General features: G+C 41.1%; 2 protein-coding genes across 2 annotated transcripts in view; one reads left to right on the forward strand and one right to left on the reverse strand.

Moving 5' to 3' along the window:
• Nucleotides 1-19,637, reverse strand: part of LOC139686909 (phosrestin-2-like) — a 389,694-nt gene extending 370,057 nt beyond the window's left edge. The window contains exon 1 of the mRNA XM_071583976.1: nt 19,566-19,637. Within this exon, the coding sequence (XP_071440077.1) occupies nt 19,566-19,630 (65 nt within the window). The 5' untranslated portion in view covers nt 19,631-19,637. The remainder of the gene's footprint in view (nt 1-19,565) is intronic.
• Nucleotides 1-24,970, forward strand: part of LOC139695520 (14 kDa phosphohistidine phosphatase-like) — a 549,412-nt gene that overhangs the window by 386,997 nt on the left and 137,445 nt on the right. The gene's annotated exons all lie outside the window — the stretch shown is intronic.

A 24,970-nucleotide genomic window follows, 5' to 3' on the forward strand; every position in this document is an offset into this window, starting at 1 on the left:
CTCCTCCCGCCTCTCCCTCTATCACTCTCTCCCTCCCTCTCTCTCCCTCCCTCCCTCTCTCTCCCTCTCTCTCCCTCCCTCTCTCTCCCTCTCTCTCTCTCCCTCTCTCTCTCTCCCTCCCTCTCCCTCCCTCTCTCTCCCTCCCTCTCTCTCCCTCCCTCTCTCTCCCTCCCTCTCTCTCCCTCCCTCTCTCTCCCTCCCTCTCTCTCCCTCCCTCTCTCTCCCTCCCTCTCTCTCCCTCCCTCTCTCTCCCTCCCTCTCTCTCCCTCCCTCTCCCTCCCTCCCTCTCCCTCCCTCTCTCTCCCTCCCTCTCTCTCCCTCCCTCTCTCCCTCCCTCTCTCTCCTCCCCCTCTCTCCCTCCCTCTCTCTCCCTCCCTCTCTCTCCCTCCCTCTCTCTCCCTCCCTCTCTCTCCCTCCCTCTCTCTCCCTCCCTCTCTCTCCCTCCCTCTCTCTCCCTCCCTCTCTCTCCCTCTGTCTCCTACTCCTTATTAGTCTCAATTTTACTTCGAATTCTACAATTAATTGTATTGCTTTTATAATCATTTACACGCTCTAAAGTATCTGTATTGTGCGTTTGTTGGTAATGGCTCGGTGCCATAATGGCATTATTACAATTTGTTCATAAAAAGAAATAATGGAACGTTTGGGCTCCTTTGGAAAATTTTGTGGTTTATATAACTTAAGTACCTGATGCAAAATAATTCAAAATTCCCTGTGAACCTTGAACTTCATCTTGATAAGCTTATTATCAAAATACATCTGTGTCATGCCAGCACGGACGTATGTTATACCTGCCCACTAAAACTCTGACGTTCGAATCACTATAGTAAGAGCCTGTTTAATCAAATTTTCCCGTAAATTTAAACTTCTTTAATTTATTTGCATATGCTATTCGTAGTCTTGGATACTCTAAGATAAGTATAGAATGAATAATAAGAAAAGAATATAGAAAATTATTATTTTGAGTCTCTCTGGGCAATGGCAAATCTCGGTGATTTCCATTTAAAATATGCAATTAATATTGTTTTTTGTGTCTAAAATATTTTAATTTTATAAATAGTAATATGTTCTGATAATTCTAATTGATAGTGTGATATACTGTAGGAATGAAATAATTTTTTGTGGAAAATAATTTTGATAAAGGTAAAATTATCGCTTATCGTCTAATTTTACCGTATTTGCCGAGATTCTTCTGACCTCATCTCAATTTCGTGTTCGCAACCAGCACGCTTGCACATCTGTAAACGGAATTTCTAATGTTATTTGATCAATGATATTCTCTTTGGTTTTAATTTCAAAGACCTTTACGCAGTTATTCCCGTCATTAGAATTCCCTTCCAATTTTTTTCAAATCATTTGTATTGCCTATTTTTTAGCTCGGGGTTCTGTAAGAAGTCGCAACCACACACTTTTGTTTGGCTTATGGAGAACGACCTCACGAAATCTTGACCCTCCGGAACTCTGCCCTCCGTTCCCAACTTCCTCTCTGCCCTAGGCATTTCTCTTCATTTTATGACCACCGAATCGATTTACAATCGAATGGAATCTGATTTATGAGAGCCATCATTCCCGCTTAGTGATCACTTCTCAGTCAGTGTGATATGATAAGTCGAACTGCTTTCCTTGAGCAAATGTCCTAATCGTATGGGAAATTATTGCCGGACTAATGATCGCTTCTTCCTCGCGTAGGTGAGCACTCTCGACCTCCTCTCGTCTCCTCCCTTCCGAGTCATACGTCTTTGTCTGCTCAATATTACTGTGGCAACAATACGGTTCTCCTCTTTCCGAAGTTCCCTATCCTTGTCTGATAAATTACACTCAACGCGCGGGAAGGGGGAAACATTCTCTTGCAAAAGGAACAAACTCGCGGAAATGGTTTTAACCACCACTCCCGCCTGTTCTCTCTTAATGATGCGAGAAGTTCCATCCGTCGCGAGATTTTTTTATGAGAGGCATTATTGCGATGCCACGAGTCCCGTGATGTATCTTTCCATTCTTCGGTTCGACAGTCATTCTTTCCGCTCCCGAGCTTCAGCTCTCATCCAATGCGACTTTACATCCAAAGTCATATCTCATTCTATTCTGTGTAAATATGGAAGTCATTTCTGACAGTGCGTCGTAATGGAGCGCGCGGACGAAATGCCGTTGACATTTCAAACGTGCTCATTCCTTTATTCTCCTTCATTTCTCGGAAGCTCTCCCACTTGTACATACAATGCCTTGCACGTTTTTTCCCCCTTGGTAGAAATTTTGCACCTGAAAGCTTTAATTTTCGCTGCGAGCTACCTCTAAAATTCTTTTCAGATGATATTTATATATTAATTTACCAAAGGATGGCAATTTTATCAACGATAAAATGATTTGCACGCAATCACAATGTGCAAGATTTTTTTAATTATTTAATGTTACCAATTGGTATGCGTCCCGTAGCTTTAACTCCTCTCATTCTCTGATGTGTTTTTTAAAGCCTATCCGATATTCTGGTTTGCCATCCAACCGCGAAGCCTTTGGAATCATATATTTGTCAGTGAATTTTGATAAACAAGAAAACTGGAAAATCGGCTGTGAATTTGTACGTTTCCCTGTATTGTTACCAAATCGTACCTCTAATGTTTTTATTCTTTATTATGAGGTATTCGAGAAATTATTTTTTATTTGTCCTACTACCGCATTGCAGACACGTGTACTGAAGGTCATGATTTTTTTCTATTCAAGTGTCGTTCATTTTGCTTGTTTCTAGTTTTCTTTTCGTATTTTATTTTACTAATTTGCTATCAACCTATGCAAATACCTTGCAGAGAGAGGGGATGAACAGATTTGCTGCTTATATCTGTAGATGTTAGTTTCAATCCCTTAAATTTATTCTCTTCTCAATGATCTTCGTAGTACTATGCGATCGGACAAGGGTAAAATCAATCAAGGCGGCCTGTGGCTCTTGTTTATCCTTGATTCTATTTATCCTGATATTAAATCTTTCTGTGAGGGGAGCCATTCCTATATAGGGTTCTAGTGTGGTCAATAAATGAGTAATTTACCTTAATTCTTCATAGGAATCCCAATAAAAATCACTCTCACGAAATTATTTCGAGCCTAACTACACGAGCATAACAAATAATCTCTGCACTTACATCTTGCTCTGCAAGCCAGCGCGGGGGCGTGTGACAGGTGAAAGAATTAACAGGATCATTCCTTCTTGTGCAAAATATCATTTACTCGTGATATGACGCTAATTAGTTCCTATATCCCTATAAAAATCATTGAGAGGTGCATTAATGGCCATCTCCGCATTTTTTACGACGCTTCTCAATGAAATGGACATTGTTTTTCGACCTCATGGGCCCATAATATCCAAGGTGGGCAAGAATGTACAAAGGTCTTTTTTTGGCCCGTGCAATAAACCATGAAGCCAGGCTATATACCCCCGTTGCTCTTGTGTAGAAAATCTCAATATTTTTATAATTTTATATATTAATTATATATGTGATGCAACGGGTGGAATTTCTGCGGTTCTAATCTGCGAAGTTTACTCCGAACAGGTGACCGACGTAACTTTGCAGGTGATGGGGAGTATCACTGGTTTTTGGCGTTTTCTTAGGGTACTGCATTTTGGTCCTGCAGAGTGCGCGTAATGCACTCTCACCCAAAGGTGGGAAAGGTTAAATATAATTGCGTAAATCTGCGTAAACCAAAACATTTTACGATAAACGTGCGGAAGATATAACTGGCGTATATTCACACCGATGGGTAATTTAAGGTTTATCACAATTATTATGCTTGCGCCTTTAACGAATAAATTTGCTGCCGGCCTGAAAAGAAAATAAACAGACGGGTTATAGTACTTTTTATTGGCATCACGAATTCCTGCATAAATTTTGCGACGACAATATAACGGATCGGCTTTTCCTTTGCCATTTCCTGGCAAAATATTTTGTTAGAATTTGTGTGCGTGGCTGCCCAGAGGATCATCCGCTCCACATCGGATAGTCCTCCCGCGGCCAACTCCTGCGAACTTAACCTCTTTTCCCCAGTTATCTCACGGAGCATATGGTGTTTTATTATGTTCGGTCCTAACAGTCACACTAAAACTCCATTTAATCTCTTCACAACTTGGTTGCTTCAGTTTGCGCAAACCTTGGAGGATAATTTTGGAAATATTGCTGATAGATGATATAGTACTTATACAGCACAACCCTTATTAAAGACAGGCTTTTGACTGTCAAAGAAAAATTATTCACCAAAGGTGAAAAGGGAAACTTATTTTGGTTCGCGATTAACTTTTTATTTTACCCATTTAGGTGTCACCTATGGTTTCCGCTAGTATATTCATAGTTGTGTTGTTAGTTTAAAACTATGGTCGGTAAAATATATAGTTTCCAATGAACTGTAACATATTTTTCCCCAAGCATTAAGTAACCTCTAAAACTACCATGTTTATTCTTGATTGCATTTTTTTCTGAATATGTTAATCATTTGTCTATTGCATAAATATAATTTGCATGAAGGTTTTCCTGCAGCTCCTAATCCCTTCTACCCCCTAAAAATTCGTGTACATTTTTTCTTTAAGACTTACTATTTTGTCCTCCTATTTTCTCCCTTCTCCTCTATGAACAATGTACAACAGTTAAGTTGCCATATTCTCTCCACGCCGTGTTCCCGAACCTTAAAAGGCTTCGTATGAGAGTTTGAAATTAATACTGCTCGCATCTTTTTGACTTATTTTTTGCTTGTGTAGTTCCTACAAGTATAACGTCAGTATCTATTAATGGATATTCTGCCAAAATGGTTAAATGATGATTTTTCTGCTGTGATTATCAATAGATATCCACGCCCACGCTTCTGTAAACCTGGATATATTCTGGCATATTAATATTCCTTGGAATTTCTTGGGTAATTGCGAAAAAACATGACATTTTGAAAGATTGTGGTGACAGCATATTTTTGTTAATTTGCGAGAAATTTAGCAGTGCTTGCAGTGCTATCGTGAAGGGTTCTTTCCTTATTCCTGCCCCAGTCTGAAACAATGTACGTTTGTGGTTGCTCCATTGGCCATGCTCAGAATATAAATACACATTATTATTCCATGTTTGAATGAGCCACTGAAAAAATCTCTAAATGTAAGGTCATGCCCTGCCTTTATGTTATTATAATTATAATGATGTTTCTTATACTGTTGAGAAGGTTTCCTCTATTTAAAGGAGTATTATTTATGTTTTTATGAACCCTTTTGTTCTCAGGTTTCAGATCATATTTCTTTAAGGTAACATTATTATCATATTCTCATAAGGTAACCGCAGGCTGAAAACACCACTTGGATAATAAACAAATGTTGCCGTGAAAAACCTGAATATATCTAAGAATTTTGCTATTAAATTGTTCTGGTCACTCTGAAGATGAAATCTGTCTCATTTTAGCCCGACCTTCTTAGTATCCTGGAAGTATTATCCGCAATTCTACTTTCGTGTCGGCTACCCGTCCGGGCTATGGTCGTTTGATTTCCGTCCTCACGTCTGGAGGTAATGTTCGCCACTCAATTCACCAGCGTCTCGCTCACCTAGGTTCGTTCGTGCTGCAATTTCGTACAAAGGCACGCTCCATTTAGCCCTCTATCCGACCGCTGCTGATACCTTCATCCGCTCTGATCCCGCGACTCCATCGGTCTTAATTCGCACCGCGGCTGCGGGAAACAGGTCGTCGTCGTATCGATCCCTCTCCTCCCCCGCCGGCAACCCCAGTGACCCCTGGTCTCCCCCTCGTACCCCAACCCGCCGTTATTTCCCCTCCCACCTCGACACCCCTTCCGTTTGTCATGCCCCTCTACCTCCCATCCACTCCCGCCCCCTCCCCAGCCCCCAGAGATTCGTATCCCGTAGACTTTCCGTGTACCGAACGTAAAACTGGACACCTGTTTGGTCGCGCGAGGAGATCTAATCTTTTGCCTCACCCTGAATCCAAAATGTTCCCTCACCGCGGCGGCGTGCATTCTCTCGCTCTCGGTTCCTGGAGTGAAGTAACACTGGGGATCCTGAAACGGGAGGATGCTGCAGGATCTAATAAAATTAGTATCGTACTCCGGCCACCTAGGTATATGTCAAGCGTCTAATGTACCCCCGCGTGTTTTTCAGCGATATAAAAATGTTTTGCCAATGATGGCACAGGAAAATGTTACCAGATAGTTTGCTCTGATGTACGTGGAAGTGTATTATTAGTTACCATAAAGGCACGAAATGAAATTCATTCAGTAAAGCCGATTGGGTTGGAAGCCGACTGTTAGTAAATAAATCGTCAAAAAAATGACTTCCAAGAGTATTATATATTATTTTTTGCACTTAAAGCCTGTTTATTTCAAAAAGTGGAACCCCTACCTGGCGTTTCATAATTTTTATTTTCTTGTGATGGAGTTAAGCCCATTAATTTATCAAATTATTCTCGAGGCAAAATTTTTCAAAGAAATTCATTAATTCTTATTCTCTGGCCCCGCATCAGAATTATGGTCTGTGAAAATCGTGTGTGTGTGTATATATATATATATATTTTTTAAGGTAATCTACCGGTTAAGGTAGGTTTTTCGATGGACACAACTACCAAACAAATATTTTATTACTCCTAACAAAACACAAAATCCATCATCCTACTCTATATCAGGTCCCTCTTCATCTCTGAGTACTTTCTTCCTCCCTTCATCCCGTCCAACATCCCTATCCTGTTCCTTCCCTTTCCTCTTTTGCCCAATATTCTACCCTCTATCACAGTCTTCAACATCCCACTCCCGGTCAACACCCCCTTCACCCACTTTCCCTGCCTCCATAGGATTGCTCCCAACAAACCCCTCTCTTCGGCCACCATACCAAGTACTTCCTCATTTGTTTTCTTCTCTGTCCATTTCACCTTCTCCATTCTTCTACACACCCACATTTCAAAAGCCTCCAATCTACGTCTATCCTCCTGCTTTAATGACCACGTTTCCGCACCGTACATAGCTACGCTCCATATCAAAGTTTTTACGAGTCTTTTCTTAACATCCTTACTCAAAGTCCCTGTCATCAACTCCCTCCTCCTTGTGAAAGCCTCTTTGCCCTGCGCAATTCTTCTCCTTACGTCCCTACTACTTTGATCATGTTGGTCCAAAACACTACCGAGATACGTAAACTGTTCTACCTGCTCTAGTTTTTGCCCTCCTATTTTAATGTTAAGCTTGGCCTTTTTCTTTCTAGAAAATCGCATAACCTTTGTTTTATTAATATTGATTCTCATCCCATACCTGTCGCACTGAATTTCCAATTCACTCAGCAATGCGTGCAGCCCCTTGGCTGACTGACAAACTAAAGCTTGGTCATCAGCAAACCTAACTGATTTTACAAATTTCCCGCCCACTTTCATTCCTACCTCGAGTTCTTCCCATGCCTCTTTGATCATTTCCTCTGCATACAGATTGAACAGCAACGGTGATAATGGGCAACCCTGCCTTACACCCCTTCCTAACACTGCCCATCCTGACTCCCCGTTTCCCACTCGTACCTGAGCAGTCTGAGACATGTACAGGTTGCGGATTAGCCTCCTTTCCCTCCAATCTATTCCTATTTTCTGCAATATACTCATTAGTTTTTCCCAATTCACTATATCAAACGCTTTTTCGAAATCTACGAAACAGGCAAATACCTCCTGGTTGTGTTCTATATTCCTCTCGATTAATAATCTCATTACTACAATGGCATCACGCGTACATCTCCCCTTCCTAAACCCAAACTGATCATCCCCTAAGTAATCATTTGCCCTACTCTCTATCCTTTTGTTTATGATCCTGAGAACAACTTTAGCTGCGTGGGATATCAAACTAATTGTCCTATAGTCCTCACATGACGTGGCCTTTACCTTTTTCGGAATAGGAACTAAAATTGATCTCACAAAGTCTTCCGGCCAGATTCCCTCCTCATAAATACTACGGATCAGCCCATATAACCTCTTCCTCCCACATTTTCCTAAGCATTTTTAAAGTTCCACAGGAATATTATCCACCCCCACGGCCTTATTTAGTTTCATCTTCCTTAATGCCATTTCTATCTCATTGTCTACTATGCCTGGACCTAAGCTGTCTTCCTCTACGTCATTTTCTTTTTCAATGTCTAACTTTGTTGGTCTGAGTTCTTTACTATACAGTTCTTCTATATACTCCTTCCATCTCTCTTGGATCTTTCCTGCGTCAACTATTACCTTACCCGCCTTATCTCTAACTGTTAGCATACCTCTTCCTTTCTTACTTCCCGATAACGATTTAACTTTGCTGTACAGCGCACCGATTTCACCCTTCCTCTGCAGACTTTCCATATCCTCGCACTACGTCTTCCACCATGCTTCCTTTGCTTTATTTGTTGCCCGTCTCAATGTGTGTGTGTATATATATATATACACACACACAATCAAACACGAAATACCGCCAAACGGCGAATAAATACTCATATATACAGAAACATATATAAGGATATATATCCTTATATATGTTTCTGTATATATGAGTATATATATATATATATATATATATATATATATTATATATATATATATATATTATATATATATATATATATTATACATATATATATACATATATATATACATACATACATATACACACACGATATATGTGTGTATATATATATATGTATAATTCATATGTATGTACAAAGAAGGGATGATTCATGCGTATGGAAGAACAAGCATTAAAATTAAATCTCCGTATTCTCTTTAAAACTTTTTTTAATATAGTGTATAGTATTATTAGTTCCAAACTCAAATTTTCCCTTTCCACGATAAGAATTATAATTGCTCTAGAATGTAGACTCACCCCATAAGGTGTAATAACATAGATCACGTAAATGGTACAGTTGGCTCTAAACATTAACAGTGAAATAAAATGAATTGACTCTGAAAATAAATAGCTATGGGTGTTTCGACCGAGGTGCAGAGTCAGTTTACATAAATTGCTTGTTAAGTTGATTCTCGTATGTTGTTTACATTTTGTGACATTGATAGGCATCGAGGGAACTCCCAGCCCACTTTTTAAGCAATATCTCACTACTATTCGCTCAAGTTTTTTATATTTTCAGGGTCTCCCTTCAGTTTTTTCCTCTAATCTCTCAACTCCACCCATATTTATTCTACTTAATTTCGATGCCACTTTAATTTATTAGCAAAATCTTAAGTTGTAAGAGTTAAAAAATGGATTTTTAACCTGGAAACACTTTTTCTTTGAAAGAACATTCAAGTAACGAATTTTATCTCCTGGAAACAGAATAAATTCTTGGCAACTAATGGTGAATAATCTCTCAATTATAATCAAGACAATTTTAAGTGAAGTTTCAATGAACCAGGAAAATATTTAAACCAACATTTTTTTCCAATTTAAGCAGCATATCGCCGAAACGGAACATTTTGTTTTTCACGGTTTTGGGTGTAATCCCTAGAAATAACTTTGGGCTCCTTGATGTTAGTTTACCTCTTTTAGCCGTCATCGTAAAAAACTAGAGAATGAAAGGGAAGAGCAATTTCAATATTGCATCATTTTATGATCAGATAATTTACAAACGCAAGGCAGCAATCCTCTGAATAATAACGCTTATTTTAATGAAGGCAAAGTCCGCGCCCAAAGATCATTTTACTAATTAAGAGGTCATGCGAAGAATAAAGGCTAAGATTACAAAGCCATACATCGTTGGCACGCAGTTTATTTTAAGCGTAATGTAATTCCATTGTCGCACTTTTAGATTGTAAAGAGGAAAGAAAAATATCACAATGGATTTTTAAATAAATTTAATCTCTTCGGTTTAGATTTAATGTTTCAATTTAACATTTTCCAATGGCTGTACAATAATTCCAAGTCCATTTCAATATGAATGACGATTGAGCTTTCTTTTTGGACATTTTGACATTCTACTATCATACTGGTAAGTATTCTCCTGGAGAAACCTTAACCTCGAATTTTACTAGCACACAGATTTTTCTATGTGTATTTTTTCCTATAACAGTTCTCCTTTCATCTTTTATTCTCATTTTTGTCATATTTCGCTTATTCCTTTAACATTCCTCGTTCTTGTAGCTTAAATTTTCCGTCTACACTTTGTCTCTCATTCAAGCAGTTACTCTTTATCGTTCGAGGAATCGCTTTCCGTTGGTTTGCTGGCTCGCTTTTTTTCACAAAGTTTTTCTTTCTGTGACGTAATTCCATGTAATAGACTATTATTTTGACTTCTAATATACCTTTAGAACTCTTTTATCCAGGGATCTCGATAATTCTTTTCTTTTCACCAAAATTTTCACCCGATTTATTTGACACGCATTCGCGAATCAAGGCTCAAACCCGGTGCTTTTCAACTAAAATGTAGGCGCATGACCATATCCGTAATAGATTTTTACGGGCATCTCGCATCCAAGCTTAACTTGACTCTCACAGCTGACCTATCTCCAGAGGTTAATTAGTATTCCTCACCTAGAAATGAGTTCGTCGGCTTTTTATTCAAGATCTAAATTTGATCGTATTCGAGTAAATATCATTATTAGGCATGTGTGTCTTAATGATTTATAACTATGTAATTCTGTATTACATTTTTTTTACTTTTAAAAACTCAGAATTACAATCAAATAAATATTTTGTTCCATCTGTGATTAAGAGAGGCCGCCAATGATCTTCATATTCAGGCGGTGAAAAATGAATTCTTTAAAGGGTTTTTTTTCTCGCTATACCTGTGTGTTGATGATTTTTTTTGAGTTTAGGGTGTGTAAGTTTGATATTAATTATCTTTTTCCTTTTAAAACCTACATGCGTTTATGCACGTTTCATTTCCTTAATGTACAGAAAATGGACTAGATGATAACGTAAGTTTTGATGGTTCACTGATTATGCCGAAGTTGCTAGAATTGAGAATTTCTATAAGATGGACGCGTGCCGTAATGGAAAATGTTTGTGCGAGGCTCTCCAAAGTACGGCTGTTTTGGTAACGAGGACTCGTAAAGTGCCCTCCAGTTGGCTCCTTCATGCCCTCTTCACATTTGGAAAACGTTCGGTCGTTCCTTGAAATCAAATGGTTCCGCATTTAGAATCGTCCACATGGGGGCGCAGTCAACCCGTCGAATCCGGAGCAGCACGGCAGGGTCTTGATCTGGCGCAAATGGGTCGCGGATCTCTTCCGCACCCCTTCTCCCACCCCACTCACCTGCTGCTCCCTCCCTCCCACTCGCCGTCGAGGGCACCTCCACTTCTTCCCATTTCCTCTCTCCTTGCCTCCTTCCTACCCACCCAGGTGGCGCCAGAATTATATTGCTGAAATGTCACCACGATGCTCAACCTTGCTGGATCTTCATTTCACTGGCGCAACTGTCGCGTCGGAGTCTCCAAATCGGAAGTAATATGGTGTCTAGATCCTTATCTTTTGATATTGCATGCCAATGTCGTCCAAAATGAGGGGCAAGGTAAATCGTGCTTAGAGAAAAGTACGAGTCATCATCAAAATCCTTAGTATGGAGTACGTACATATTTTTCGACTAATTATTATGTGTGAAATATTGAAATTCTGCTCAACTTAGGATTGGCCCATGTGTTGGGCTGGTATGCCTTATGCTTATGCATAGGTTTTGTGAGTTCTTAGTAATTCTGGCATGTAAAAATCTTTCTTGAAAGCCTCCTTCTATACGTTGGTCACTCTTATATTGCGTTATGCTAACTGAATTTCGCTCAGCGGAGGGCGAAAAAATTCTCCCGCAATCTCTGTCGCTCAACTGCAATTAATGTCCCCTGGAGGAAGGGAAAATTCAATAAACGCTGCGATAGGATCGAATAGCCAAGTGAATAGCGAGGTGGTTCCTTCCGTTCTCCCTCCACACCCCTTTCTCGCATCCTCTTCTTCATTCTCACTCTTGCCTATTCCCTTTCGCGCTCCATTCGCCCCTGTAGCACCGTCGAAAGTATTAGCGGCACAATGGGTTTCGCCTCCTCCCACCCCATTATTCCCTCCGAGCTTTATAAAGTTGGACCCACACGGCCATCGTTCGACAGTGCCTCCAATGGGTGCAGTTCCCGACCCTAAAGTTTAAGCTTCCCGTTTGTTTGTTTTTTTGGTGTGGAGTTCGAAGGAGGCGAACCCTTCTCGCGTGGCGGCCCTGAGAGGGCCCTCAGTTCTCGGAATGACGTCCGACCTCCAGCCGGCGGCGCCGTTTCATGAAACGGCCCCTCTGGAGAGTGTGCATGCGAATAGTTAATTACATGCGAGGGGCTCAGAGGCTGAGTCTGAAATCGACCATATTCACTCGAGCGGACGCGGGGGCAAAAAAAAATTTCACAAACTCCGGTGTGGCGAAAGGGTGGCCTCTTGTACCTTTATTTCCATGTTGTTACTCCAAGTGCAGAAAAAATAGGTCTCATTTTCCAGGATTATTGGAACAAATGATTATAACTTCCATCTCATGATGAACAATTCTTACATTAATCACGAACATTTCCGCGAAGGACCCTTTTAAAATTCATTTTAATGTTATACTATTTACGATGGTGTTATTTTACTATGGAGTGTGTCTTCATATTTTCTAGGATTGCCTCCCTAGTGGCTTATCCCAGTGCGGCCGTTTTCGTTTAAACGAATCTACTTAATATTTTGCTGATCTACCTCTCAGCTATTTATTTAATTTTTAAATTCCTCTTCTCATTTTTTTCGTTAGTGGCTTGTCACTTTCTTCTTCGATAACAGCTCTGGGTCTTTTGTGTATATCCCATGTTTTGATAACTGTGTTTTTTCCGATATTTCCTAGAATTTCTTCTTCAAGTCCTTCATGTTTTTTGTAAAACTGAATAGCATAATTTTTAATGTATTCATCAATGGGTTTGATTCCGGCTATCGAGTATAATTTTTCCACGGGGCAGTTATTTTGCAACCATAGGATCATCCTAAGCGTCTTCTTTTCGAATGTGTTTAGATTAGACTTCTCTTTTCCATTCGCCATTCCAGCCCATGATGTGCTGGCATATGTCATTATTGGTCTAACGCATGCCGTATAGATTTTAACCTTTAGTTTCTTGTCAATTTCCTTTGACCTTAGCAGGTACGAGAGGCCTGCTCTGCTACCAGCTGCTTTTAAATTGACTTTCCTGATATGTGGGGCGAAGTGTAGTGTCGCATCCAACGTGATACCAAGGTAGAGCGCCTTGTCTTTCCATTCTATTGGTTCTCCTTCCACTTGTAAAGGGTCGGGATTGTCAGTGGATCTTCGGGAGAAAAGTATTGCCTGTGTCTTTTTTGGGTTTAAATCGATCCTCCATTGCCTGTACCATTCTGCTAATGTCTTTAGTGCGTCTTGTAGGTATTTTACCGCAAATTAAACTTGTACGCTGCGGCAGATGATGGCCGCGTCATCGGCGTAAAGGTCGAGTATTGTATTGCCGTTATTATCTATTTTAGGGATGTCTGCCGTAAATAGGTTGAAGAGGAACGGACCGAGAACTGATCCCTGTGGGACTCCCGCAGAAATCATACCTTCCTTACTGAGTACATTATCCCACCTGACTTGAAAGGTGCGGTCACTGAGGTATGATTTTACAAGTTTTGTCTGCCAGTAGGCGAAGCCCATTGCGGTCATTTTGCTAAGGAGTCCATAATGCCACACTCTGTCGAACGCCTTGGATATGTCGAGGAACGCCGCGGCAGAGTGTGCTTTCCTGTTAAAGCTGTCGGCGATAAATTCAACTACCCGATGCAGCTGTTGCTCCGTCCCTCTTCCCTCCCGGAAACCAAACTGTTCTGGCGGGAGGATTCCTTTGTCTTCAGTGGTTTTTAAAAATATTGGCAGAATTAATCTTTCCAATATTTTCCCGAGACCACAGAGGAGTGAAATTGGTCGATACTTTTCAGCCGTTAATGGGCCTTTTCCTGGTTTCGGAATACATACTATAACTGACTTCATCCAGGGTCTCGGTAAACGACTAAGTCTTACTGATGACGTGGCAATTGCAGTGAGATAACTTCCTGCGGCGTTGGGTAGGCGTTTGAGGATCTCGTTCGGTATGTTGTCATTCCCAGTGGCTTTTCTGAGCGGCAATCTTCTTATTACTGCCGCTACTTCGTCAATTTTTATTTCCGGGAAATCGTCATCCATGATTGTTTCTGGAATGCTGTTTTCTTCGTCGTCATCCTGTAAGTTTGGGGTTGTGAACACATTTTCTAGATATGCTGCCATATGATTGGCTTTCTCTTCGGCAGTAGTCAACTTCTTGTCTGGCGCTCTAAGGGTAGTACATTTTTCTCTTCCGGATGCATTTAATTTGGCTTCTCGGACTATTTTCCATAAGCTGCCATCCTGCATATTTAAAGAGGCTAGTTTATTCTCCCATCTATTCCGCCTAAGCTCTCTTATGTCGTCTCTCACCTGGTGCCTTATTTTGTTATATTGTCGTCTCAGGATACTGGTTCCATATCGCAAGTACTGTTTCCTGAGACGATTTCTCTCTCTGATCATTTTGATTATGTGTCGTGGTAGGTAGAGAAAGTCCGGGTTTCTTGTAGTCCCTCGGGGGACCGTGTCTTCTATTCCTTTCTGTATGGCGGTCGTAATAGTATCCGCCATAGCGTCTAATTCATCGGGGGTTTCCGGTTTGTCGATTTGCTCTGGAAGTATGTTTGCTACTCTTTTCCGGAAGAGATACTATGTGAACTCTTCCTGCCGCAATTTTAAGACCGCGTGAGATATTTTCGAGGGTTGACCTGACTGAAAGGCGCCGCCAAGTCTTTCGCATGCGTTGCCTATTTCGACCGGTTATCGTCCGAATGTAGGTAAGTTTTGGGTGTCCGCGATTATGATTAGACTAGGTTTACAATATGAATAGCTAGATAATACGGAATCTTCAGTGGGCAAGAATTGGACTGTTTGAAAAATGTAAGCCATCTATTATCAGAAAATAAAATAAATTTTTCTAAGTTAATGTTTTCCCATGTAATGGGCCAATCGGACGTCCGAACTTTAATTAAATTCCAGTTAATACCATGAGGAAAATTTAAGCAATAAAAACTTATCTTCATCTAAGTACCTAATATCCCATTACTCCTGAATCAAGGAGTTATTGTTACAAATGCGTTGTGGTCACCACCGTAAACTTAAAACCAATGATAATTGTTTGCATTGAAAGTCTTCAAAATATTCCCAATACTTGTTTATGGTTCTTATCATGTACATAACGGCCACCTTTGCGTTGGCTCAAATATGCATTCTTAAATGTTGGAATGTCGCCTAAGCGTGTGTTTGTCAATGAGACATCTTCGTCTCTGAACCGTCCTGGGTTCTATAGATATTATTACATTCTTGAATCCCACCAATCTGCTCGATGGATTTGGTGAGTAAGCTCTGAGACTAGATACGTATATCAATTGTAGAGAAGTTCGTTCCAGTAAAAAGCGACCTCCATAACCACAGTGCATGCATCCACAGTTCCTTAAACCCTATACGCCTCTCTCAATCGTATCGGCACCGCTTGTAAGCAGTGATGCTGAGATATCGCGCGCGAATCGTTTCGCAACTTGGGGTGAGATACTATCGCTGGGTAATCTGAAAACTCGAGCATAAACATTGCCTCTACGTCGGGAATAGTGGTACTCCTCGAGAGGGAAGAGAGAATTAGAGGCGAACCCGGAAGGTGGGAAGCATTGCTCGTTCGTCTCCTCAAGAGGAGCGGCGAGTGCTTGTGGAGAGAGAAAGAGAGATGGGGTCTAATCCCTTTGGCACCGCCATGTGCTCGACCTCCAACGAGCAAGTGAGCGCATCGGGGAATGGACTTCTCTCCGCGCCGCGAAACCTCGACCCAGCGCGTGAGGATTGCCGCCCAATCCCATTCGGTACGTGGACTGTAACTGCAACCCCTGAGTATGGGGCGTGAACCGTTAACAGCTCTCTCGCTTCAGATGTTGTTAGCTGTATTGTCGGGTCGAGGTACGCTCTCATGCGAAATGTGTTGGTAAGACTTCGCCAATGCTAGTTTAGAGCAGTAGTCTGGTCAAGTTATGGATAGTAGTTCATTACTTACTTTAAAAGTTTTGGATGCACAATTATGCTAAAATAATTATTTTTTTCTGGAGAGTAATAAGATGAAGATATTCTATTTTCAGCTTGTGATGCAGGTTACTCCGTATTTTTATGGGAAATCATCTACAGTGTAGGTTTTTTGCATCACATTAACATAGAATAGGCCAATCATCGAATGTCGCCTCACTATGGGTGTTCTGGTGAGTTTAATTTATCTTTTATTTTTTTTCAAATTTAAATTAGAAAATTCAATAATATTTTTGGAAATTTTTTTCGTTAAACAGAGCGTATATATTTTGAGGAATACTGCCTTGCTACTAGTTATTCTTTTCAGTGGACTTGAATTTCGCGCGTATTTATTCCGTCGTTTTTATAAATATATATTCTTTTTACATGAAAGTTAACCTCAGCATACTTCTCATTCGGTCATTAGTCTACCGAGAAACCATGTCACGCTGCATAAAAATATCATCTAAAAAACACTGCCCGTAATTATTTATTCTTTCTTATTTTCACAGTGGCAAAGTAATATTTTATTGCGTAAGAATATTCCTAAATTGTTAAATTAGTATTTATGAAGTGTAATAGTTCAGAGCAAAAGTTTACCATTTTCTCGGATTTTTTTCCTAACCGGCATTTCCTTAAAATATTAATCTGCGTTGTTCGTCATTATTTTCACCCCTCCTTGATTTACCACTGTCGTTTTTTTTACTTTCTTAGTTTTTTGATTGAGTTACTTCGGTTAAGACGGTAGACATACTTAGTTGTTCATTCTAATGCAATGGTTCCAGCGTTCCTAGTAACAACGAGCTACTCAAAACAATAAAAGGTCGAATCTATGTTTCCAATTAACTCATCTCCCTTGGGGTGTCGTTTGATTCATTTTTTCGCTAAATTTGTTGAAATACTCATGTCAGATTCCGCTTGTGCGTCTCTGTTACATGTGTCCAGAGGATTATTTATTCTTATGTTTATTTCATCGTCTCGTTAATATTTGTCATTATGCATGCACCACGTTCTCGTGTTGGTGAGCTTGTTTTTGTTTCAAATTACTTATTTATTTTACCTGTTTTTGGCTCTTGGTTTCATAACCATTCACCCAACCTTATGCTTGCGATTTAATTGCTTGACGATAAGTTTATTTTCTGTAAACATTTGTTTGGCTAAAAATGTTTGGAAACTAATGGGAGAAATATATGTTCTTGTTGTCATTTTTCGTTCTGTCATTGACCTACCTTAATAGAGGTGACATTTTGTCTTTTCTTCCTTTAAACGAGTTTTTAGTTGGTTTGCATTGTGAATGTGAGAAACAATTTCATTTAACAACCTTCTACATCGTCAGAGAATCGAAAAAACATTTATCACTATGTATCTTATAATTTCCGATGCACTAAGTAATTTGCATAAACCTTTATTTTTCTGGGTTTTTGAAAGATTTGAAATAACTGCGAGGTATATTCGAAAGGAACGTTTTCTCATATTTAAATATTAACGGCTCAGAACAAAGTTGTACGCAGGAAGTGCCATCTATCGATTGTTTCCAAAGCCACTGAAGGTATTGTTTCGATTCAGTAGTGGAATCAGATGACAATGTCCTCGACAATCATTGCTCCCGCCAGATGTGAAGTGAGTCGAGTTTTTTGTACAAGGGGATCATCAGCTGCCCAAATTCATTGGGACTTGTCCCTAGTTTATGAACGTACAGTTATTATTGAATAAAATGTTATAAAATGGTATTGAGACTCCAGAAATGGTCGCACTAATGTGCATGATGAAGAGCAGTATCCAGGCCGATGAAATCGTCAATAAAACTGCGAACCAAGAACTGAGATCTGATTGACGATAAGTGCTCTGACTTGTGAATTTCCCTTTATTGGACGAATCACTTCATACACGACATGTTGATTCTCTCAATAGTATTAAAATACAATGTCTCAAGCATTTCTGTGCAAGTCAAAATGGCGAATGTTTATTAGTAGTAGTATCACAGTAGTTTTCCAGGGCACGTCGGATTGTTTTTTACTGAAGAACATTTTTCCGAATATAAAATGGAAATTATTCCAATTTTACATTATCTGTAATTTACAATTAATGTTATATTAATTTTACATCATATGTAATTTACAATGAATGTAATGAGTAGCCGTTTATGTAGCAATTAAATTAATTTTCCGATTCACCTGTCGATCCATATTTGCCAGAATTAATTAAATGATGCACTTTATTTTTCCCTCATGTGAAATATATTCGAAATACGAGTGATTTGTGTCTCCGGCAATTTCTCATTTCATTTTATCCAAATAATTGCTTTCAAACTTTTGATACTATCGGGCAAAAATCAATTAACGAGTGGCTTAAAAATGACATTTTTGCAGCAGGTGTGTAAACAAAATACGGATCTCATTAATGAAAAAAGAGCAGACTCTTTAAAGCAATTGAAGTAGACGTTACACTATAGAAGTTAAAAAGGTTTTTTTCAACAATGAAACAATATTGTAGGCATCATTTAGCTATTAAAAAGTATTATACATACGCGTGTTTATAATTATGTATATATATACATATATATTATATATATATATGTATACATATATATATGTAAATATATATATATATATATGTATGTATACATATATATATGTAAATAAATATATATATATATATATGTATATATGTAAATAATTCGGCAGCAATTTGAGAAGTTCGCTGTAAGGTCGGAAAAGGGGACCCGTTCTCGGAATCACTAATTTTGCCTGTTCAGCATAACTCTCACGTTCATAACTCAAAGGCAGTCTAAATTTGAGACATTAATTAGAATGCAAATTGAGACTCAAAGAAAGCTAGAGCCCCGCAACTACTTAATTCAGAATTCTCAATTGGGAATTCTTCAAGTTTCCTTCTCATATAGAAAAACTTGTTCCTCTTTTCACGCGGTTTAATATTGGGACGCATTTTGATCGGTAAAAAGTAACGAAGCGGGCGAATCATTTTACATTTCTGCAGTTGTGAATTACTGCAGTATAGAAAATTAATTTTCTTTTTGGACCGACCATGAGAGTAGCGGCGGCCGCTTGAGATGCCGAGTAATTGCCATGCGTGAAGACACCGTCTCTGAAGTTAGTCCTACTTATAATGTCATCGTAATTATAGAAGAAGTAAGTCATCGTGCGATCAGTCTTTAGGGTATTGCAATTTACTGACGCCAGCAAACAACTCATGGACATTAATCAGCATTCACCACAGCTATGAAACTTAAAGGAGTTTTCAATCGTTTCCTTTCGTCCTCGAGAGTACAAGTTTCGCCTCATGTTCGACTAAATTCCCACAGTGTATTCCATTTTATACAAGAAAAGAGGAATTTTTATTTTCGCAGTAAATGCAAACTTTTCTGCTGTCAACTCCACCCCTTGAAATAAAGCGTGTCTTAGCTTGGCGGAGAGGGGTTTGGGGGGTGTGGGGGGGGGGGGGGCTCCACCTTCGAGATTTTTATTCATCTCGGGCCGTGTTGCACCTACCTTCCGCCGCCGGCATCCTCCTTCCGCTGAACGCCGCCGCTGCTCCCGCCGCCGCTCTTGTCCATCCTTGCCGCACTCACACAGGCATCTGGCGGAACAACACCGAGAGAACGCCGGGCGAAGATCCCAACTGCGTGCAACTGACGGCCGCCTCTCCTTGGCCCCTTTCTCTCTCTCCCTCCCTAATCTCTCTCTTGGATTCTAATGCCTTCCCGTTTCCCGTAGACCCTGTCCTTCTCCTCCACGCGGTGAAATTAAGCTGCCGGCTGTTTCGTTTTATCGTCGAAACCACGGAAAAAAGCACAATGTGGACCACCTTTTCCTCGTAAGTGACTGACCCACCCCTACTCCTTTTGTCTCTAATGTCCCGTTGGGGTTTTTATCCCGTTTGCTAATTCTTTCGCTGAAGTGAGTAAAAACTCAAGTCTCTCTCTAGGTATCCATTCACAAAAGTGATGGTAGAAATCTTCGTTTTCCAGTACGGTGAAAATAATTTAAAATGCTCCCCTGAAAGAGTATGAGACGGAAACTTCCGCTTCAGATGCCGCTCCTATGATCAAACCGATAAGTTATAAAAAATCTGACTGAATAAAGCCCTTCTCATTGATTGATTGACTGGGCGCTTTGTTTATTTAGTAAACTCAAATAGTCCAACGTTTACTCTTGTTTTTCCGCATTAATCCTCCGCACCTCCCCATTAATCGGAGCTCAAACAATGAGTGCGGCAAGTCTACAGCGAAGCACCGTGGGTGGTCCAAAATCAATGTTTGCCCAGTCAGACCATCCTGGTTACTCCATGCGAGGTTTGAGAGAATGTGCACCTCTCTCCCTTATCGTTCGGTCCTCCTGGGTTAGATTTCCGTCGATCCCTGACGACACCCAAGTTCCACTTACTCCTGTCAGAAGCCCCGGTTGCTTAGGGTTCAGAGGAAACTCTTAAAAAGCGCCACGGGCGAACGAATTGAGGGAAGCACGACCCCGCAGCATCGGGGCAAATTGTCCTTTGAGGTAGTGGGATTCGGAAGATACGAGGAGGGAAAGTTGTTGTTCGTGTGCTAGTTTCTGTACGAGTGTGCCCGCTGGAGGGGAGCCCTGGTGTGTTTCGGGACTCGCTCTGATACTCGCCCTTGAACCTATGTCATAAAGCAACAAGTTCGCCGGCGTGATGAAAGCGTCCCTTCCCCGCTCGGGCAACCCCTCGTCCCGAGGCGGCCGTCTCCGGCGAGCGGGATTCTCCCCCCTTCTCCGCGTCACAGAAAGCGGAGCGCGCGCGCGAGCGACCGAGTTCTTCCTTCACCTTTAGTCCCCTCCTCCTCCTCGTGAGGCAGAGGTGCCACCTCTTTTACCTTAACTTCCGGGGCCCTTTAATTCGACCCCTCCTCCCGTCTCGCGGAGGCCTCCTCTTTGGCGATACGGAGTAACGGGAAGAAGTCCGTCCCGTTTCACACCCGAAGGGCGCCCCTCCCCTCCGGCACGTGACCGAAAGACCGTTCGCGCCCCGACCCCCGGTGACCTCGCGTTCGCCGCGATGGAGAAAGTGGAGGCGCCCGTCGTACTCTCTCTCTCTTTTTCTCCTTTTTGCTCAGGGTTATCAAAAGGGAGAGCCTCTGTATGCTTAACGCCGTAATTTCAACGCTCGGCACGAACCTCTGGGGGTCTCGATAGTGCGCGGCCGTTCGCGCGCGGAAGCACTCCTTCTTGCATCACTGCGTGCACTCCCGCCTAACCTAATCCCTTCTCCTTCGCTAATGGCTCTCTGATCTCCTCTTGGCATTCCACGCCTCGCTTCCGACCGTCCCTCCTCCCACCCCTCTTCTAAAGGTGGGATCGCTCCACTACTTGCGAAATCCGTCACAAAAAAACCTCCATCACCGCAATCATCGCCTGCGATTCGCTTCGGAGGTGGTTTAAAAAAATCACAAATGAGAGTCTCATCGATTATCTATTCCCCACGCCCACCACGGCTATCTCTTTTCTCCTTGAGCCCGTGTCTTTCCTTTCAGTTTAGACCGATTTGCCAAAAACAATTACGGCAGTGGTAGTCGTCCAGGGTGGTCTTTTCCGATCCGAACTTGCGAGTTTTCTTTTCCAGATTTCGCGTGGAAACGAGTCGGGGGGTGGATTTTTTTTTTCGTCCCTTTTTATAGTCCAGATGTGTCTATACTTTTCCGTTCCCTTTCTCCGCCCCTCCTCTTTCAATCACCTTGCTCCCGCCTAACTCCCCCCCGTGATAGAGTGCCCCCGCGCCCTCCCGTCACTGACCACGGTCACACTCCTCCTGGTCCACTTCTCCGACGCCGCTCTCCCCCTCCCTCCATTCCTCACTCTCTCTTTCCGTGCGAAGACGGCCCGCCGACGGCTTCCGCAACTTGGTCACGGAGAGGATCCCGCCGGTCGGATGGGAATTGTTTTGGTCGCGTGTCGTCTCTTTCGGCCTCAATGCCTCGATCCTCTCTCCTCCCTGGGACAGCCGCGACGGCCGTCCCTTTCCTCCGCGGAGTCAGAGCGTGGGCGTAGTCCGGATCGCGCGCGCGCGCGAAGTGAGGAGGGCTGCTGCCGCGGAGTCCCCGGCGACTCTCCTCTTTGGGGTTCCGTGGTGGACTGGAGCGAAGCGAAGCGAGAGGGGTGCGAAGGGATGGAGAGGGGGCGTGGGAGGAGGGAGGGAAGGGAGGGGTAGCCGGCGGATAGAGGGAGTGAGGGGCGCTGCTGCGCGATCCAGACTCGGACGGAGGCTTGTCCCGAACTCCTCTTGCTTTCGGGAAACTATTTTTCGAGCACTCGAGCGACCGTCTCTGAAGCCCTCTCTCCTTTTCATTCTTCCGCGACCCCTGCTGCCTGCGTTTACTCATTATGCACGTGTCCCCAACCTCCGTGAAAGGGCATATCGATCGGACTAACTCTCCGTCCCTTTAAAAAAAGTTGTTCCGACGGATCTCACCCTTCCGTGAATCACATTGCACAGGGCAGTGACTTGACTTGAAGCTGTAATAAAATAATATTTGCCTTAGAATCAAAATATATGCCCCGCCGTCAGGTATAGTAACACCTTTTGCTGAATATAGGAAAACTGTTGGTATCTTTTAATTTAAATTTTATTCTCCAAAGAAAGAATTTAAATGTATTTTTCTCATCAGACATATTTAGATTAGAACAGTATCATTAGTAAACTTGGCCTCACGAAGTGAGGCGAGCCAAGTTTGATTTCTTCGCGTCTTTTCATCGGCGACGATTTATTAAGATATGTTTTCGTCGTTCTCATTGAATCCTGTGTTAAATATCCATGGAAATGCAAGAAATAGGAGTCCGATTTTAAGTTATCGTAATTTTCAACCTCGATTTGATTGTCGACGAGTAACCCTAAATTAACACCGTTAAAACCATGATTACGTGTTAATTTAGAATTTTATTATTACCTCGAAGAAGTGGATATCTCAATCGATTTTATATCTTCGGGGTTATGCCCATCTCCCCTTAAACACTTCTCCTTACACGCATGTACTTTGTAACAAAGAAATGTTTCGGAAAATGTATGTTCTTTAAGTTTTGTAATTCGTATTTCAATTTGAAAAGTAGAAGATCCATAAAATAATTTCCATAAGGAATTTGGTCTGATCAGTCATATCAATAGGGAATGCAATTCCAACATCCCGTCAGCATTTTTCAGCCAGCAAATCCTCTCTCGAAGGCTTACATCTTCAATATGTTCTCCAGAAAGAGAACCAGGATCCTGACCCCTGCTTTTTTACTTATGTTAAGTCTCCGTCGTCTCTCCATGCAAAAAATACCGGAAACCCCTCGCTCCTCTACGCAGCATAAAAAGTCTCATTTTTTGTGATATTTCAGCATTAAGTTCGGTGGGAACGGATGAGCTTTTTCATGTGCGTGTGTGTGTTCTTATAATACTTAGAGTTGGAGTTTTCAATCTTCACGCAGATGGAGCCTTGTCATCGATGAAAAATCCGGTTGACCTCTTCTAGCAATTTAAAATAACAATCGTATAATTGTATTCTATTCCTCATCATTGGTAGTATATATTCTTTGAGTTTGGTTTTGGATTGGCACAAACTGAACTTCGCTGCATTTCATCACTACGCCTAACAAAGCAAATCCCAAATCTCCATTAAACTGTTATTCAATTCTATATACTTTGTACCTCTTGTCATTCCGTCCCACATTCGTATCCCTATCCTCCCCATTCTTCACTTACCTAACGTTCTCACCTCTCCTTTGAATTCCTCCCAACAATCTGTCTCCCCTTCCACCATGTCTAGTTCCTCGTTTCTTTTCCTCTCCTTTCAGTTTGCATGCTCCCCCTTACCCACGTTACCAGCCTCCCAATCTACGCCTGAATCTTGCTTCTACGATCTTGTTTCTGCGCCCTACAAAACCATACCCATACCAAAGTTTTAACGAGCGTCGTCGTAATATCCTAACTCATCGTTCCAGCTGTCAATTGAATCTTCCTTATAAAAGCTTCTTTGTTTTGCGAAATTCTTCTTCTTACGTTCCGACTATTTTGACAATCTCGGTCCTAAACACTGTCAAGAAAGAATGTACCAATGTGTTACAGTAAAAATAAAACTGCGAAATTTCTCAGATAAAAGTAAGAAATTTTTTTTTGAATTAATTCCAATATTTGAGTGTGTAGAATTTTAAAATAACTAAATTTCCCGCGTTTTTCATGAAGTATTTTCAATACTGAGATTGGTTTGGCTCATCGCTTCTCTAAATTATGATTTTAAATTTCAAAAGGTATTTATTCATTTAGTAACCCAGAACTGGTAATTTTATGTATTTGTATAATAAATGTTTAATAATATTTTGTATTACAAAGTACTGTGCGTGAATAAAAATTTAAATAAATACATTTGCATGAACACACACGAAAATGAAACGACAAGTTTGAGATATGTCGGTTGTCTTAGGCAACTTCATCAGTGCGAGAGGAGTTACTTTTGTGTTATGTTATTGTCTTGTGTCACGCCATTGACCATACTTTACCCAAATGAAACCTCGTTTTAGTCAGCATACCTCTTCAGGGTGGATTTTAAGTACCTCAGCATGCTTAATGACATGAATTTAATGGTATCAGGCTAAAATTATTTTAATCCCATCTTGAAGAATTAGAAAAAAATTATAAATGCCATCAAACTTTATGGTGATTATCTTTAAGAATATGATTCAGCCCTTAGCATATGATAGCACTCAATTGAAAAATCAATTTTCCTTCGCGCCCGTTTTTATTTGGATTTACGTCAGCCAAATCATGCCTCTAATCCCAGGCCATCCTCCGTACTGTTTACTGTTCTTGCCTTCTACATTGTGTTTAGAAAGCGATCTTGTCCCATATGTATGTCTGTGGAATCTTCATTCTCTTTCGCTAATGTTTCCATTGTCCTCTTCTT

Source organism: Hetaerina americana, unplaced genomic scaffold (assembly GCF_022747635.1).
Source record: "Hetaerina americana unplaced genomic scaffold, ioHetAmer1.1.p SCAF_1, whole genome shotgun sequence".
Classification (NCBI taxonomy): Eukaryota; Metazoa; Arthropoda; class Insecta; order Odonata; family Calopterygidae; genus Hetaerina; species Hetaerina americana.